General features: G+C 55.9%; 1 protein-coding gene across 1 annotated transcript; it reads right to left on the bottom strand.

Moving 5' to 3' along the window:
* Positions 1-699: 699 nt before the first annotated feature.
* LSM4 (LSM4 homolog, U6 small nuclear RNA and mRNA degradation associated) lies at positions 700-16,958 on the bottom strand. The gene is made up of 5 exons (XM_032170142.2): positions 16,869-16,958; positions 9,886-9,927; positions 6,458-6,556; positions 3,510-3,693; positions 700-1,337 (listed from the first exon to the last, which is right to left on the bottom strand). The coding sequence occupies exons 1-5, from the start codon at positions 16,869-16,871 to the stop codon at positions 1,246-1,248; spliced, it is 420 nt and encodes a 139-aa protein (XP_032026033.1). The 5' UTR covers positions 16,872-16,958; the 3' UTR covers positions 700-1,245.
* Between the last annotated feature and the right edge of the window lie 992 nt (positions 16,959-17,950).

The following is a 17,950-nucleotide window of genomic DNA, read 5'->3' on the forward strand; positions in this document are numbered from 1 at the left end:
TGAAGACTCAAGAAAAAGAGTTCCCCCATGGACGGGACCTTTTATTCCAATCACCTCTCAAAATAGGTCTCCAAACGGGGACCCTGAAGAGAAGGCTACGCGGGGGAACGGGCCGCGGCCTGGCTCAGGGCTTCCCTGTGGTTGCTTCACGGTCCGCAGATGTTACCTGGAGCCTTTCCCGAAAGCACTGACTCAGTGTCTCAGGTGCGCGCCCAAGGTGTGACAAGCCCGGCCTGGCTCAGGAAGGGGGCAGGAGCCTCGTGAGAATCTTCCATGACAATCTTCCGAGGGGATTCCTGTCCTGTCCTCTGTGTGAACGCCAGTGTGGACAGATGAGGATAGATGATGGAGCCCAGGCCACCCGGGAGGGGGTGATGGGGACCATGCGTGGCCCCTGCCTGGGACTTCCCTCCCCACACACCCCTCAGCATTAACATCTCCACAGAGGGGAGGAGGTTATAGGACAACCTGGTGTGGGGGGCGCCGGGGACTCTCAAGAGCCCTCACTGTCCAGATGCTGGTCTTGCCTTTTGTAAAAGGACATCAGTGCCCCACTGTGCCGCTGATGCCTGGTGAGAACTCTCAAAAGGAAGCTTCCCTTACGGGAACGAGGATTTCCTGAGAGCCCAGCAATGGACAGAGGGCAGGAGACCCGCTAGGTGTGCCCAGAGGCTCAAAAGGAACAGTGGATGTGCAGTGTGTAGTTTTATTTGTTTTTATTTCCATAACACGAGAGGAAGCGAAGGGCCAGGGCCCGAGGCATCCCCTGCATGGGTTAGAAGGCTTTCAACCATCCCGGGTTTGTTTTGAAGGCAATTTTGGGGCCGCGCCCAAGGAAACTCTCTGCAAGCTGTCAGTTCGGCGTGAACAGCTTAAAATAAAAACTCCTGTCTGGTCGCTGCTTGGAGAGCCTCCGAGAAATGCAAAACAAACCCGCCTGGAAAATGCTGCCCTGAGAACCAGAGCGAGGGCTTAAAAGATGCCTTCAACACAGACTCTTCCAGGAATCCCGCCAGCTTTGGGACGGCCGTTTCACAAAACCAAAAACACCAAGTAACATTTCCAACCAGAGAATTGCCGGTTTTAGCAAGAAAAAGGGGCTTCACCTAAAAGGGAGGGTCGCAAAACACAAAGGGGGTTCCCCCTGGTGCCCGCCTCTTCCTTTCTGAGCAGATCCGTCCGAGACTGTGGAGCGGAATCGCCGCCCTGGCAGGAGGGGGTGCAGCGGCTGGTCTGGGTGGGCGCTCACTGTTTGCCTGCCTGTCTGCCAGGCTTCTTCTCTGGCTGGCCTCTGCCTGTGCCCGGGATCCCACCTCGGCCCCGGCCACCAAACACACCTAGAGGACAGAGAGAGGGGGCTGCAGCAGAGCCAGGTGGGTGGGACCTCTGACAGGATCCCAGCGCCCTGAAACTCTAGGCCAGGTCACCTAAGTCCCCAGCCTCAGCTTCCTCATGTGTGAGGTGGGGACTGAGGGTGCTTTGGATCTCCTCCGTGGGGCAGAGCATCTGAGGAAGGCAGGAACTCCAGGGCATCCTCATTATGGGACTAGACCCAGCCCCCAAGGATGCAAAGGGGGACTAGGTGACAGAGGACACTAAGTCACATCGGGGGTTGGGGCAGGCTTCCTAAAGGGCAAAGCCAGAAGGGCTTCCTGGAGGAGGAGGAGGTAGGAGAGGCGTGGAGCAGAGACCAGGGCAGTAGGCCAGGCTGGGGGCTGCCTGAGGTGTGGTCTCCCATGCTCCAGGACCACCCACAGCCCCTCATCTACCTGCCAGGAGGAAAACAGAAAGAGGGATTTCTGTGTATCCAGCCCCAGGGATGGGGAAGGGGAGGGGACTCCCCAGCAGGCCTGAGGCCATAGAGGTAGACCATGAGGACAAATGACATTTTCCATGAAGCCCCTGAGGTGGGAGCATGTGGCCACTGGGTAGGTGACAGGGGGCTCCAGCACCCCCACCCAGGGGGGTCCCGAGAGATGAGGGCCCCAGGGACTGAGTGGACGCTACAGCGGCGCCTACAGTAATCCTGAGCAGGCTGCACGCAGGGCACGCCTGTCCCCACACCCTCTGTGTGCCCGGCGCCCCTTCACGCCACCCCTGCCACAGGCCAGGCTTGGACGCAGCAGGCTGGGCAGGCCGGGACCCAACATTGGTCCCTCCCTCTCCATCTCCCTCGGGGACCCCAGCTCTGTTAGCCCCGTCTAGGGAGCCGTTTCAGAGAACTTTCTAGCTGGATGAATGCTTGAGGAAATCAAAGCTGGAGCTTCAAACAGCAGGAGAGCCAAGTCCAGCAAGAGGAGCTGGCCCTGAGGCCCATGTGCTGGGTGCCAGGGGCCAGAGGCCAGCGCTGCAGGCAGCATAGCTCAGGCCCTCCACAGAGCCCGCTTGGAGGCTCAGCCGTGGGCCAGGGAGGTCTGGGGACAGGAGGACTGACCCCAACAGGAACTGGAATCACCGTGTACTCTGCAGACCTCAACCCCATGAAGGTGGGGTCAGGGGTCCAGATTCAGAGGATCTAAGAGGTCAGGGCTCTCATCAGCCAGGGGCCACCAGTCCCTGTGGGGACAGAGGCCAGAGGCCAACACTGGCCTGGGCCACCAACTTCCCCTCTCACCAGGCAGGACCAGCTGTGCCAGGGTGCACGGCCTGGTGGGGGTTACTTCGAGGCTGCTATCTGCACCCCATGGCCCCGTGGCTTCCTGCAGAGTGGCCAGAGAAATTCCCCACTTCCCTAGGTAGGACCCGACCCACTCTCTCAACAACCTTGACCCCAAGTACTGGGAAGGAGCCAGGCCTGGGACCCCAGAGGCCCCACCCACCCTGAGATCCCCAAAGCTCCCTGCCTGGAGTACTATCCCTGCCCCTCCCTCGGGCTCACTCCTGACCACCTCGTGAGCCTGCACTCAGAATTGGCGCCTGGGGCCTTCCGGGGGCAGCCATGCCGTGCTGCAAGCCCCCAGGCTGGCACCTGAGCCCAGCACACAGGCAGTGCCCACGGATGGAAGAAGCAAAGCCCAGGTCCCCCCGAGAACACAGAGCTGGGGACAGAGGTGAGGAGGGGCAGGGACTACAGATGGCCCCCAGGCCTAACAAATGGAATTTTATGCCAATTCATCATCTCCGGTGGGGGCAGGAGACCTTGGCTCTGGACTGAGCCACAGCAGGGAAAGGGCCCCACGCCAGGTCCCAAGTGGAGGTGCCAGCGGCCTGGACAGATGGGTACCACCAGACCCTCTACGAGGGGAAACTGAGGCTTGGGGAGGTGACTTGATGTGCCCCGAGGACCGCCAGGAGGCGCAGTGAGAGGAGGGCTGAGTCCCAGGTCTCGGGGCTCCTCTGCCTGGGCCTCGGCTCATGGCCAAGGACCAGGAGGGGGGCCCAGGAGGGTCGGGAGGCTCCGAGGCAGTGCTGCGAGGGCACCAGCCAAGAAGGCCAACCCCAAGAAGGAGGGATGCCGCGTGTGGCTGTCTTCCCGCCCCAGGTACATCCACTAGAGAGGGGAGACCCACCTCGGCCGGCGCCACCCATGCCGCGGCCTTTCTGCTGCTTCTGCTGCTGCAGGCCCCCGCGGCCGCGGCCCTTGGCCACCACCTCCTCCTTGACCATGTCGATGATCTCGTCGGGGATGCGCAGGTACTTGATGGTGCTGCCGCGGATGTAGCACTCAGGCATCCGCCAGAACTTGTCCCCGTCCTGCGGAGAAGGGGAGCAGGTTATTAACTTATCACCGGGCCATCTGGCTCAGCCCTGGGAGCGGGGTCTCAGATCTGCGCAAGGCCCTGCAGATCCCGCCCAGCCTGCACCCCGTACCACCCCTGCAAGCTGCACAGTCTCAGTCCTGGGACATACGTGGCAAGGGGTCCACCCTGCAGGCAGGATCTCTCCTGACCCCAGGCAATCCTTCACCCAGGAGCAAGGGTGGGTGTGGTAGGCGCAGCCCCCATCGTGCACCCACAAGGAAGATTGGCTCCTATCCTCTGCCAGTGGGCCTGGCTCAGGAGTGGCTGACTGGGGCTCCCTCCAGCCTGGGATGGGGCTCTCTCTGGTTGGGGTTCTTCACCTGCAGCCCAAAGCCCAGAGCGGGTGGGGGCCTCCCTGTGCACCAGACACAGCCGAAGCCCAGCTACTCCTCCTCCTGCCCCAGCCCCACCTCACTTCTGGAAGCCTCTCTATGTGCCCTGACTCATTCATTCATCCAAGTATCTCCTGACAGGGCCTGAGCTGGGGTGCAGGGACATGTGAGCAAGCTACAGGCCTAGTGTGGTGGGTGAAGAGGGGTGGGGAATGGGGGGATTTGGGTCCTGCCAGGGTGGCTCAAGGGCGGCTCCCAGCAATGCCAGTTTTAGGAGAGCTAACCGAGACTGGAGAAATGGGGGCCTTGCAAAGTCACAGACTCATGCTGCAATGCCTCCCTGAGGCCCCCACTGGGACAGATCGAGGGACTAGCAGATCGAGGGACTAGCAGGGACCAGGGCCATTCCTACCGTATCAGTTTCCCAGCCCCGCCCCACCACCCAGGTTCCTGGACAGATCCATGCACGACGCCTGGATGGCCTTTGCCCCCAACGCCCTTTAAAGTCAGATCACAGTATCTTCCAGCTTGGAACCCACCCAGGGCCCCCTCTGTCCTGGGGGTAAGGTCTAAGAACCTCAGCAGGGCTTTCTAGGGCCGGAGATCCTGCCCCGCCCTGACGATCCTCTCCCAGCCCGACGACACTCCCTCCAGATGGAACTTACTGTTTCCAGAACACACACCATGGGCTTGCCCCCAGAACTTTGCACGTGGTTTTCCCACTTCTCATCTGGCTAACTCTGGCCCCCAAAAGGCCTTACCTACTCGAATCTCCAGGTCCTCCTGTCAGACACTCTCCTCCACACCTGGGTGGGTGTGGCCTGGCCTAGCGCTGGGCGGGGAGGAACAGCCCCTTTGGGTGCTCACTCTCCCAGGAACCCCTCGAGAGCTCGTGGGGCGGACACACTATGGTTCTGTGGGGGCTCAGGGCCTGGGCAGGCGGCTTGGCGCCCAGCTCTCCAAGGCAGGGCCCAGAGGCTTCCTCGTGCAGGAACCTGGGCAGGGCCTGAGCTCACTGCAGGGAGGCCCCTGCCTCCTGCCCACAACGCTCCAGAGGTCTCTCAGCCCAGGGTCTCTGTATCCTGTGGCCTGCCTCTGAGGGAGGGAGGGCCCCACTTAGATGGGGACAATGTGAGTTCCCATCACCTCTCCTCCCAGCCACATGCGACGGCAGCATCGCCGTCCGGCCACAGAGGCAGGCTGCTCAGGGAAAGCCACTCGTCCACTCGAAGCTGGAGGCAGAGGCCAGACCAACCCCTGGAGACCACGAAGCCTCTGAATTAACAGGCTTTTCATGTCTAGGACCTGGAGGTGTCCACAAGACCGCACATGCTCACACACGCAACACACCTGGTGATTCCAATGCTGGAAGCGGACAGAGCCCCGCTGGCCGCAGATGGGAGGCACGCGGTTCTGCACCAAGGTACCATCCGACACAGCCAGACTGGACCCACCCAGACGCCCTCCGACAGGCCATGGCACGAAACCTAGCAAGCAGCTTCTAGAGCTTCTAGCGCTGCTGCACAGCAGCCTCACCATCTGTCCCCACTGTGCTGATGAGAGGCCCAGTCCCGGGTGTGGGTGACGGTCAGGGTAAGATATGGCCACTTCAGGAAGAAGCACCTCCCCCCTCAAGCCCTGTTGTCCTGTCAAGGTGACCCCAGGCAGGCACTCCAAGCTCCCCAGCAGCTTCCTCCCTATACCATGGGAGGCTGTCACCCACAGGGAGACAAGACAGATGGGGTCAGGGAAGGTTGGTGGGAGGAGTCCAAGGGAGCCGCTGCCTTCAGCACCATCCCTGACCACCTCCTCAGTGCTCTGTGGGTCATTCCAGGGGCAGGGAAGGCCCGTGACGCCAGGGGAACCATCTTCCAGTCCCGGCCGACCCAGCAGCGCTCCCAGCCAGGCACTTCCTGGTCTTGGGCTCTGGCTGGTGGCTCCTGGCCCACCGGGCCCTGGCGCTGCTCCTGCCCACTGTGACCTGGGCATCCGGACATCCCAGAGCCACACTACCATGGCCCGCAGAGTCCAGGCAACATCCAGGCTGGACTAAAGGCAGCAGAGTCCGGGAGGCTCGGGCCTCCGCTGGAGGGGGCTGCCCCAACCTGCGCCACAGGGAGTCCCCAGGCCTAGGTCCTTCCAGGTCAGGGGTGGCACCAATGGACACACAGCAGGAAAGTCTCCCACAGGGTCCAAGTCCAGGGCACATTGGGGGACTTGGTGGCCTAGCCCACCCTGCCCTGTCCCTCCCGACTGACCCCTGGCAGGACGAGCAGTCCTAGGTGGCCTCCCCCACTGACTCCTCCCATGAGGCCCAAGGAGGGAGGGAGGATGCTGAGTGTGCACCCCCTGCATCCCACCCCTGTTGGTGGGCGCAGCACCCACCCTGGACGTGCAGATGACTTCTCGCAGGTTAATGTTCATCCAGTTGTCGCAGCTCACCAGGTGTCCATTGTACGTCTCCCCATTTTTCAGCTCCACCAACTAGAAGAGAGACAGGCCAGAGGTTGGCTGTAGCCCTGGAGTCCTGCGCCATGGGTCCCCCAGGAGGTGTAGCTCTGCCCTGAGACGGACCACCACCTCCAGGCCTCAGCCCACAGCTCCTAGACCCCTAAATGGCCTTCCTTACAGGCCCTGCCTCCGCTATACACTTCGCTGGCAGTTAGACAGTCTATCATGACACCAACCTTTGTGCAATTAAAAAATGATACTGGGCCGGGTGTGGTGGCTCATGCCTATAATCCCAGCACTTTGGGAGGCCGAGGCAGGCAGATCACGAGGTCAAAAGATTGAGACCATCCTGACCAACATGGTGAAACCCTATCTCTACTAAAAATATAAAAATTAGCTGGGCATGGTGGTGCGTGCCTGTAGTCCCAGCTACTCAGGAGCCTGAAGCAGGAGAACTGTTTGAACCCAGGAGGCGGAGGTTGCAGTGAGTTGAGATAGGTGGAGGTTGCAGTGAGCTGAGAACGCACCACTGCACTCCAGCCTGAGCAACACAGTGCCACTTGGTCTTAAAAAAAGAAAAAACTAAGAAACACAGAAATGTTTAAAGGAGTAAGTGAGACAATGGTGATGGTGGCCACTGATCCAGGGTGGCTGGGGGCCAGGTGGGCACAGCTGGGCTGGTCCTGGCAGGCACCCACACAACACCAGATACTTGGGCTTTGGTGTTCCACAAATGCTGTTTTTTACTGCAATAATTACTCATCTATTTTGGTATGTTTTGAGAACAAAGATAAGTAGCACATCATTTTAAAGATATGCTGCTGTTAGGAAAAGGCTGAGATTTTTTGGTGTCTTTTATGAGACAGGGTCTTGCTCTGTTGCCCAGCCTGGAGTGAGTGTCATGATCATGGCTCACTGCAGCCTCAACCTCCTGGGCTCAAGCCATCCTCCCACCTCAGTTTCCCTAGTAGCTGAGACTATAAGCGCACACTACCACACGTGGTTAATTTCCTTTCCTTTTATAGAAGTGGGGTCTCACTGTTGCCCAGACTGGTCCCAAACTCCTGGGCTCAAGTGATCCTCCTGTCTTGACCTCCCAGAGTGCTGGGATTATAGGCATTAGCCACCGCACTCAGTCCAAGGCTGAGTTTTTCTTTTGAGATGAAGTCTCTCTCTTGTTGCTCAGACTGGAGTGCAATGGTGTGATCTCCACTCACTGCAACTTCTGCCTCCCAGGTTCAAGCGATTCTCCTGCCTCAACCTCCCAAGTAGCTGGGATTACAGGCGCCTGCCACCACGCCCAGCTAATTTTTTAGTAGAGACAGGGGTTTCACCATGTTGGCCAGGCTGGTCTCAAACTCCTGACCTCAGGTGATCCACTCACCTTGGCCTCCCACCAAGGCTGCGATTTTTAAATGACTCAACTTAGGCATCTGCCCAAGAGAAATGAACACTGGCAACCGTACAAAAATGTGTGCGTGAACATTCACAGTGACACTATTCGCAATAGCCAAAAAGGGGAAAGAGCCCAGGTGCCTATCAGCAGACGAACACATAAACAAAATGTAGGCCGGGCGCGGTGGCTCATGCCTGTAATCCCAGCACTTTGGGAGGCTGAGGTGGGCGGATCACGAGGTCATGAGATCGAGACCATCCTGGCTAACACTGTGAAACCCTGTCTCTACTAAAAAAAATACAAAAAAAATTAGCCAGGCATGGTGGCTGGCACCTGTAGTCCCAGCTACTCAGGAGGCTGAGGCAGGAAAACGGCGTGAACCCGGGAGGCGGAGCTTGCAGTGAGCCCAGATCACTCCAGCCTGGACGACAGAGTAAGACTCCGCCTCAAAAAAAAAAAAGTGGTAAGTATCTGCTCCACGCAGTATCGTCTGGCTATAAGGAATGAGGCACTGACACAGGCCACAGGGTGGATGAACCTCAAAAACACGGTGCTGAGTGACAGCCACCAGGCTCGAAAGGCCTCATGGTCTCCGTTCACATGCATGGGAAATATCCAGAATAGGCAACCCCAAAGAGACAGCAGCTGCCTCGTGCTCATCAGGGGCTAGGGCTGGGAAGTGACTGCTGATGGAGACGGGGTTGCCTTTTGAAGAGATGGAAATGTTCTGGCCTAGGTAGAGGTGGTGGTTACACAACGCTGTGACTGCACCAAATGCCATTAAATTGTGCACTTTAACTGAAGTGTTAGTATGTAATATTATATATATATATTTTTTGAGACGGAGTCTCGCTCTGTCGCCCAGGCTGGAGTGCAGTGGCGCCATCTCAGCTCACTGCAAGCTCTGCCTCCCGGGTTCACGCCATTCTCCTGCCTCAGCCTCCCGAGTAGCTGGGACTACAGGCACCCGCCACCACGCCTGGCTAATTTTTTTGTATTTTTAATAGAGACGGGGTTTCACCATGTTAGCCAGGATGGTCTCGATCTCCTGATCTCGTGATCTGCCCACCTCGGCCTCCCAAAGTGCTGGGATTACAGGCATGAGCCACCACGCCCAGCCAATATTATCATTTTTTGGAGACAGGGTCTCACTCTTACCCAGCGACCTGCAACCTCAAACGCCCCAGGCTCAGGTGATCCTCCTGCCTTAGGCTCCCAAGTAACTGGAACTACAGGCGCACGCCACTACACCCAGCTAATTTTTATATTTTATGGAGAGATGTGGTTTCTCCATGTTGCCCAGGCTGGTCTCCAAACTCCTGGACTCAAGCCATCCTCTAGCCTCAGCCTCCCAAAGTGCTGGGATTATAGGCCTGAGCTACCACGCCCAACCTGAAGTTCTTTTTATTTTTTTAAGTGACAGGGTCTTGCTATATTGCCCAGGTTGGATTTGAACTCCTGGGCTCAAGTGTTTCTTCCACCTCATTAATTTTCTTTTTCTTTTTTTAGAGACAAGGTCTCACTCTGTCGCTCAGACTGGAGCGCAGTGGTATGATCATAGCTCACTGCAGCCTCAAACTCCTGGGATCAGTCAATCCTCTTGCCTCAGTCTCCTGAGTAGCTGTGACTATAGGCATACACCACCTCATCTGGCTAAATTTTTTCTTCTTGCCCAGGCTGATCTTGAACTCCTGAGCTCAAGCGATCCTCCTGTCTCGGCCTCCCAAAGTGCTGGGATTACAGGCGTGAGCCACTGCAACTGGCCCATTAAATTTTTAATAAGTATGTATGTATTACTCTTATAAGCAGCAGAAATGACAGGAGTGTGGACGCTCCTGGGGAGGGAGAAGGGAGCGAGCTGCCATGCTGGTGGACAGGCAGGCCAGGAAGCTGTCTGCTCAGCCACCGCCCCTGTGCTGAGGCTGCCCCCTCTCAAACAGGCTGTCCCGGAACACTGAGTACTCACCATGGGGTGATTCTGAGCCGTCTTCAGCAGTGACAAGGGAAGCTGAAAGGCAAATAAAGCCACATGATTTGTCTGTTTGACCAGCGCCTGGGAGCTCTGGTCTTGAGTTCCACCCACAACTCATAGATGGTGCGGTGTGGTTGAGGGGGCACAGGAGTGCGTGTCAATCACCCCCCACCGGAAATGCCATTTCCTTACTCTGCCCAGCCCCGGAACACACACCTGCCTCTTAGATTAGGAAGAAAAGCCTCACACACCCTCCCTACTCCCGTAGGTGGCCACCACCTGCTCTTGGTGCTAAACACTCTGGTCAATTTTTTTTTTTTTTTTTTTTTGAGACGGAGTCTCGCTCTATCACCCAGGCTGGAGTGCAGTGGCACGATCACGGCCCACTGCCACCTCCACCTCCCGTGTTCAAGCCTCCCAAGCAGCTTGCCTCAATCTCCCAAGCAGCTGGGGACAACAGGCGTGCGTCACCAAACCCAGCTAATTTTTGTATTTTTAGTAAAGGTGGGGTTTCACCATGTTGGCCAGGCTAGTCTCAAACTCCACACCTCAGGTGATCCACCCACCTTGGCTCCCCAAAGTGCTGGGATTACAGGCATGAGCCACCGCGCCTGCCCTAATGCTTGTATTTTAAGCTCAAACTGGTATCTCTGAGATGCATCCATGTTGATGAGGTTACTCTGTGTATGGAGTTGAGGACACTACAGCTTGGAAACCGAGGAACTTGCCCAGTACTACAGAGCTAGGAGGAGACAGAGCTGGCCTGGTCCTGCCTGAAGCATGCACAAGCCCATGCCTTGCAGGGCAGCCCCAAATGGCCCAAGACTGACACCACCAGGCCCCATTGCAGGGGTCCCATCAGAGAAGGCCACATCTGAGCTGGTTTTATTTTTATTTTTTTAGATGAAGTCTTGCTCTAAAAACACAAAACTTTGCTGGGCACGGTGACACGCATCTGTAGTCCCAGCTACTTGGGTGCTGAGGCAGGAGGATTGCTTGAGCCTGGGAAGCAAGCCTATCACCCAGGCTGGAGTGCAGTGGTGTGATCTTGGCTCACTGCAACTTCCAGCTCCTGGGTTCAAGTGATCCTCCCACCTCAGCCTCCCAAGTAGCTGAGATTACAGGGGTGCACCACCATGCCCGGCTAATTTTTGTATTTTTAGTAGAGATGGGGTTTCTCCATGTTGGCCAGGCTGGTCTTGAGCTCCTGACCTCAAATGATCTGCTTGCTTGGTCCTCCCAAAGGGCTGGAGTAACAGCATGAGCCATCACCCCGCCTGAACTGGGTTTTCTTTTTTTGAGACGGAGTCTTGCTCTGTTGCCCTGGCTGGAGTGCAGTGGCGTGATCTTGGTTCACTGCAAGCTCCGCCTCCCGGGTTGATGCCATTCTCCTGCCTCAGCCTATAGCTGGGACTACAGGCGCCCGCCACCACGCCCGGCTAATTTTTTTTTTTTGTATTTTTAGTAGAGACAGGGCTTCACCGTGTTAGCCAGGATGGTCTCGATCTCCTGACCTCATGATCCGCCTGCCTTGGCCTCCCAAAGTGCTGGGATTACAGGCGTGAGCCACCGTGCCCGGCCCTGAACTGGGTTTTCAAAGACAGGAAGTCACCAGGTAAGGTGAACTTTCAAGACTTTTTTTTTTTTTTTGGTGGTGACAGGGTTTTACTATATTGCCCAAGCTGGTTTTGAACTCTTGGCCTCAGGGAATCCTCCCATCTCAAGCTCCCAAGTAGCTGGAATTATAGGTATGCACCACCACGCCTGGTTTCAAGATGTTTTTTTCCATCATTACTGAATTTCTTTATTATGTCAAATATGTAGTATTTCTATTATTGGGGGGAAAATCAACACTTTCATTTTGGAAACAGAAAACTCAACCCGTACACTGGGAGCTGCCTCGGGGTGACGCAGAGCTGTGCCTGGGTGCGGGGTCCTATAACATGCCCGTTCTAGTTATGCCATGAGGAAGGCCCCAGCACCAAGGGGCCCTGACGACAAGACAGAGCCTCACGGGACAGAGGCTTCTCCTAGCCCTGTCCTGGTGACTGGAACTCCAGGTGGCCCTGACCCCAGATGCCTTTGCTGGGAGTCCTGCCCTGGCCACCACCCTGATCCACAGGGTGGCTGCTTTTCCAGGGGGTGTGAACTTGAAGGCCTCTCCCTGTGGAGGCCGGAAATGGCCTTCAACCCTGGCGGGGTGGCTCCCCGATGAAAGGAAGGGGTTGGGGAGGGACTCCTACATCCCACAGCCCCTTCCTGAGAAGAGCTGCCCAGGGGAGGTCGGTGCCAGCAGGAAGCCAGGCCCAAGCCCACTTCCTGCACCGGCTTCCTGGAAGAGCCAGATAAGGGGGAAGAAGGGGACATGTGGCCCTGGGGCAGCTGCTCGGAGAGGCAGGGGAGGAGGGCTGCGGGCGGCTGGGTGTGCGTCTGACTGGGTGCCACCAGCCACAAAGAAAACACAGGAGCCACAGACTAGCACATGGGTCCCATGCTCAGGTCGCCCTTTACTGTGAAGAAGCCATGAGTTTTTCTCAGCAAGCCTGTTTTCTTTCTCCAGTCCGTAACAGGAACGGGACCTCGGACCTCCTCCTGGATCACCAGGGAAGGGGCAGAGATCAGGCTAGCCCTTAAAGGCCCACCTCTCATTCTGCAGAGGCGGCGCCAGTGCCCACAGCAGAAGTGACCTGCCCAGGGACATCCAGCAAGATCCTGGCAAAGCTGCCCAGAGGCAGATGCCCTACTGTCAGCAGGTGGCCTGTAGACACACCTTCCATGCTGGTGACGGACCCTCTCGGGCCACCACCTGGTCTCAGCGACCAATAGCACAGCCTGGGAGGACCCACAGCCTCCTTGCCTGTCACCTGCAGTCCCATCCAAAAAGCAGCAGAAAGAACATCTGAGAAACAAAGAGAGCTGGTGGGATAGCCACGGCGGCTCTCGCCTGTAATCTCGGCACTTTGGGAGGCTGAGGCGGGCAGATCACCTGAGGTCAGGAGTTCCAGACCAGCCTGGCCAACGTGGCAAAACCCTATCTCTACTAAAATACAAAAATTAGCTGGGCGTGGTGGTGGGCGCCTGTAATCCCAGCTACTCAGGAGGCTGAGGCAGGAGAATTGCTTGAAACCAAGAGCAGAGGTTGCAGTGAGCCAAGATTGCGCCACTGCACTCCAGCCTGGGCAACAGAGCGAGACTGTCTCAAAAAAAAAAACAAAAAACAAAAGAAAGACTGGCTAGGCACCATGGCTCATGCCTGTAATCCCAGCACTCTGGGAGGCCAAGGTGGGCGGATCACGAGGTCGGGGTTTGAGACCAGCCTGGCCAATATGGTGAAACCCTATCTCTACTAAAAATACAAAAATTAGCCAAGCATGGTGGCGCACATCTGTAGTCCCAGCTACTTGGGAGGCTGAGGCAGAAGAATCACTTGAACCCAGGAGGCAGAGGCTGCAGTGAGCTGAGATCGTGCCACTGCACTCCAGCCTGGGTGACAGTGACACTTTGTCTCAAAAAAAAAAAAAAAAAAAAACCCCAAATAGGGTTGGTGCAGACCAGCTCACAATGCCCCCGAGGCCGGCTATAGAGCCAGGGCAGAGAGGCTCTGCCACACTGGCCGCCACACCCATTCCTGCCACCTGACCTTTGCTTCTGCTATTGCCTCTGCCTGGGGTGACCTTCCCCAGACCTTCCTGTGGCTGCTAAAACGTCACCTCCTTTGGCCAGGCCCTCTTAATGGCCACCCTCTGCCTCATGGGTGTTTGTTTCCATCATAGGATGCAGCCAGCCTTTAATTACCTTGTTTATTACCTGTGTCCCTCGCTAGACTGGAACACTCAAAGTGGGTGTGGACTTTGTCCAGGGCCAAACACAAGGCCAGGCACATGAGAGGGACTCGGTAAATATTTGCTGAATAAATACACGAGAAAAATGCACACACCACCCAGGGAAGCATGCAGGGAAGGCAGAACACTCGCCCCACCCCACAGGTAAGGGAAGGAGTGGCTGCGGGACAGGGAGCTGCCTGACTCCCAGGCCCTCCAAGGCTGCAATGGCCTGGGGCTGTGACCATATATCTTGATTTCTCCTACATCCTCATCTCCAAACTCTGTTGGAGAAAGAGGTCAGAGGAAGGAGTGGATCCTCAAAATCTTAAAAGAAGATGTATCAAAGGGCCAGGTGAGGCTGGGCACAGTGGCTTGCGCCTGTAATCACAGCACTTTGGGAGGCTGAGGTGGGAGGATCGCTTGAGCCCCGGAGTATGAGACCAGCTTGGGCAACACAGCAAGATTCTGTCTCTACAAAAAATGTAAAAATTAGCCAGGTTTAGTGACGCATGTCTGTGGTCGCAGCTACCTAGGAGGCTGAGGTGAAGTGCGAGGATCACTTGGGCCGGTGAGGTTGAGGCTGCAGTGATTGTGCCACTGCACTCCAGCCTAGATGACAGAGTGAGAGCTCAGCTCCGAAAAACAAAAAAAGTGCAGAGTGCAGTGGCTCACGCCTGTAATCCCAGCACTTTGAGAGGCCGAGGTGGGTGGATCACCTGAGGTCAGGGGTTCAAGGCTAGCCTGGCCAACATGGTAAAACCCGATCTCTACTGAAAATACAAAATTATCCAGGTGTGGTGGTGCGTGCCTGTAATCCCAGCTACTTGGGAGGCTGAGGTAGGAGAATCACTCCGAGAGGTGGAAGTTGCAGTGAGCTGAGATTGCGCCACTGCACTTCAGCCTGGGCGACAGAACAAGACTCTGTCTCAAAAAGATAAATAAAATGAAATAGAAAAAGAAAAAAGTGCCAAGTGTGATGGGAGAGGCCCCACCCTGGTTTAGGGAAGGTCACAAGAAAATTCAGAAAAGAGAATTCCTTTCTCTGGGCTTTCTTGGAGCATCTGGAATCTGGTTCTCAGGTCTAGATCCACAAGGATCTAAACCCAGTGCCTCCTAATTCAGGAAGCTGTCCAGAACTGCCTATCCCCGCTGCTAACCTAGGCCACTCCTTCTGGCCCTGCCCTGATGACAGGGAACTGGAAGTGTGTATCCTGTGATGCCTTGTCCATTCTCGGCCACTCCTCCAGGAAACAGCTGGACAGCCAGGACACTGGATGTTCAGAAGGTGGGAAGGGGCTGAATGAATGAGTTCATACTTTGCCCATGCACCGTTCTACACACTGGGAATCTAGTCGGAAGAAAAATGAAGATCCTGCTTCCACAAAACTTAACACAGGGATGGATCCTTCCAGCTTTGCCCAGTCTTACATGCCAACTCTGCCCTCTAAGTACACGGCAGAGAGGGACAGGCTCTCTGAATCCTTGCACTTGAAATCGCCTTTGCAAAAATTGTAACTGAGGAAATTATGACAGTGAAAAGAGATCAGACCTAACTGACTCCATCGTGCTTCTCACCTTTACGCCGTCCTTGCTTATTCCTGGGCATAGGCCCAACTAACCTTGGGAAGGGATTTAGTTTATAGTTTGACTCTAAAACAAAATTGGTAATAGCCCTTTCCCGAAAAGACCCTCTTCTTGCCTGGGGACCAGTCTGCCTTTATAGGACTAACAAATAAGCTACAAGATTAGAAATTACCATTTAGGGGTCATACGGCCTCTGGCTGCAAGAGTGTGAACCTCCCCAAATTGCTCCTTGGGATAACATCACTATTATAAAATCTAAGATCAGTGCTTGAGACATTTTGCAGACCCTGTACTTGACTGACACTACCCAGACTAGTAATCTGGCTCAACCAGTCCTGCGATCCCACCCAGGAACAGAAGACAGCAAGAAAACCTCACTTCAACCCCCGCCCCGCGCCAATGACTCCATCTCCAACCTCAGGAAGCTCCAACCAATCAGCACTCCCCACTTCCTGAGCCCCTACCCGCCAAATTATCTTTAAAAACTCGGATCCCCTAATGCTCAGGGGAGACTGATTTGAGCAATAATAAAACTCCGGTCTCCTGCATAGCTGGCTCTGTGTGAAATACTCTTTCTCCATTGCAATTCCCCTGTCTTGATAAATCGGCTCTGTCTAGGAAGCAGGCAAGGTTAACCCTTTGGGTGGTTACACACTGACCAGCCGGATTTAGGGAGAGTTCTCACTAATCCACAGTTCTGATGCAGCCACCCCTGGGGGACCCTCCTGGTTACTGAATCTCCTACTGTCTCACAGAGTCTGGAAGTCACATCCCCAACAAGGGCCTTGGTTTCTCTCATTGAAAAAAGAACGGCCAGATGCTGATGGGCCAGGAAACTCCCAGCTCTGAATTCCTTTTCCGATTTGCACACTGGCGGACACGGGAACTTTCTAGCCCAGATCCAGAACTTCCAGAATCATAAACAATGTGGCCCTGCAGAGACCTGGGCCGCAATTTTTCCTTCTTTGTACTGGGGGGATGTACTTTGTCCACCCCTGGCTCAAAACGCCCCCTTCCGCTGGAATGACATGTTATCTGACCCAAGGAGAAACACCACACTCCAGCACCAGGCCTGCTTTTCAGCCAGAAAACAAGAGGCCTAGGAGGCTGTGCTGCTAGCATCTTGCAAGCTCTGAAATTCCTAAAACTAAGTTGCACAACTCAGACTGGCCCCCTACTTCCCAGCACTCTAGTTTTCAATCAGGGAGGTCAGACTGGGCCCGAAGAGTAAGGGACCCCTTCCCTGCCCAAAAACTCTCTGCTGCATTTGGCGGATCCCCACCTTTTTTTTACTTCAGTTTCTCCACCTGCAAACTGGGAAAACTAACTAAGGCGAGGCCACTGTACTGTGGATACAAGTCCGTGCAACCCTAAATCCCAGACACGAACGTGGTAGAGCCACCTGCAGTCTCTGGCCTCAGTTTCCCAGCCTCGTGCCGGGGGGCGGGACTCGAGGCTCGGACCTTACGTTCGCCACGCGCCAACCCGGCCCACAGCGCCCGCCCGCAGGGCTCCCAACGACCGCTGTTCCCGCCTCCCGGTGAGACCCCGCCGTCGCCCTGCCCTCACCATGGTGCCGGCGGGGACCGGGCTCGCCGGCCACTTCCGCCGCCGCCGCTGCACACGCTCCCGGCGGTCGTCGCCGCGCCGCGCGCCACTAAGCTGAAAGAAAGTGGCAGAGGCGCAAGCCAGTCAGCACCGGGCTCGAAGGGCGGTCAACCAATCCACGCGGAGTAGGGCGGGGCCCGCTGGGCGAAAGGGGCGGGGCGGGCCGTGTTCCCGCCGGAGGAACGAGGAAGAGAGCCGTAAAGTGCCGCGGCTTGTAATGCAAAAGGGGGCGGAGCAACGCGCGCAGACGCGGGGTGCATTGTGGGTAAACGCGTGCGCAGGTGAAACCTTCGTCTGTCTCCTGGGCTCCACGCTGTGGGCAAAGCCAGTTAATGCCTTTCGTTTGCAGTCGAGAGAGAGAACTCGAAGCTTCGTGATGATTGGGACGTGCCTGATGTTGCCCTTCGGACTCCTAGTTTTCTGATTCTGTAATTATCCAGGGAACATCATTTAGTAGGTTGGAATCCTGACCACGACCCTCGGGGTCTCAGTTTGCTCCCTGTAAATAGTAGTGCCTGCTCCAAAACGTTGCTCACTATAAGGATGAAACGAATGAAACCATGTAAAAGCACTTAAAACAGCGTCTGGCACATATTAAGTACTTATTACCTACTCTGTGCCTGCTTCTGCTCACAGAAATGAACCAAACACAAAATTCGTGGCCCTCAGGGAGACAGACAGTAAACAAAGTAAATAGGCGAATGCTATTAGTTTCCTGGGGGCTGCTGTAACAAATTCCCACACACTGCGAGGTTTAAAACAACAGAACGTGATTTTCTCACAATTCAGGAGACCAGAATAATGAAATGAGGTTGTCAGCAGGGTTGGCTCCCTCTGGAGGCTCTGAGGACAATCTGTGTGTCCTATGTCTCTCTCCTGGGTTGGTGGCTGGCTGCTGGGAATCCTTGGAGTTCTTGGCTTGTAGATGCAGCCTTCCGCGTTCTGCCTTTGTCGTCACTTGGCCTTCTCTGTGTGTCTCTGAGTCTCAAATGTATCTCTCCTTTTTTTTTTTTTTTTTTTTGTAGTAGAGACAGGGTCTCCCT

This window comes from Hylobates moloch, unplaced genomic scaffold, assembly GCF_009828535.3.
Source record: "Hylobates moloch isolate HMO894 unplaced genomic scaffold, HMol_V3 SCAFFOLD_12, whole genome shotgun sequence".
Taxonomy (NCBI): Eukaryota; Metazoa; Chordata; class Mammalia; order Primates; family Hylobatidae; genus Hylobates; species Hylobates moloch.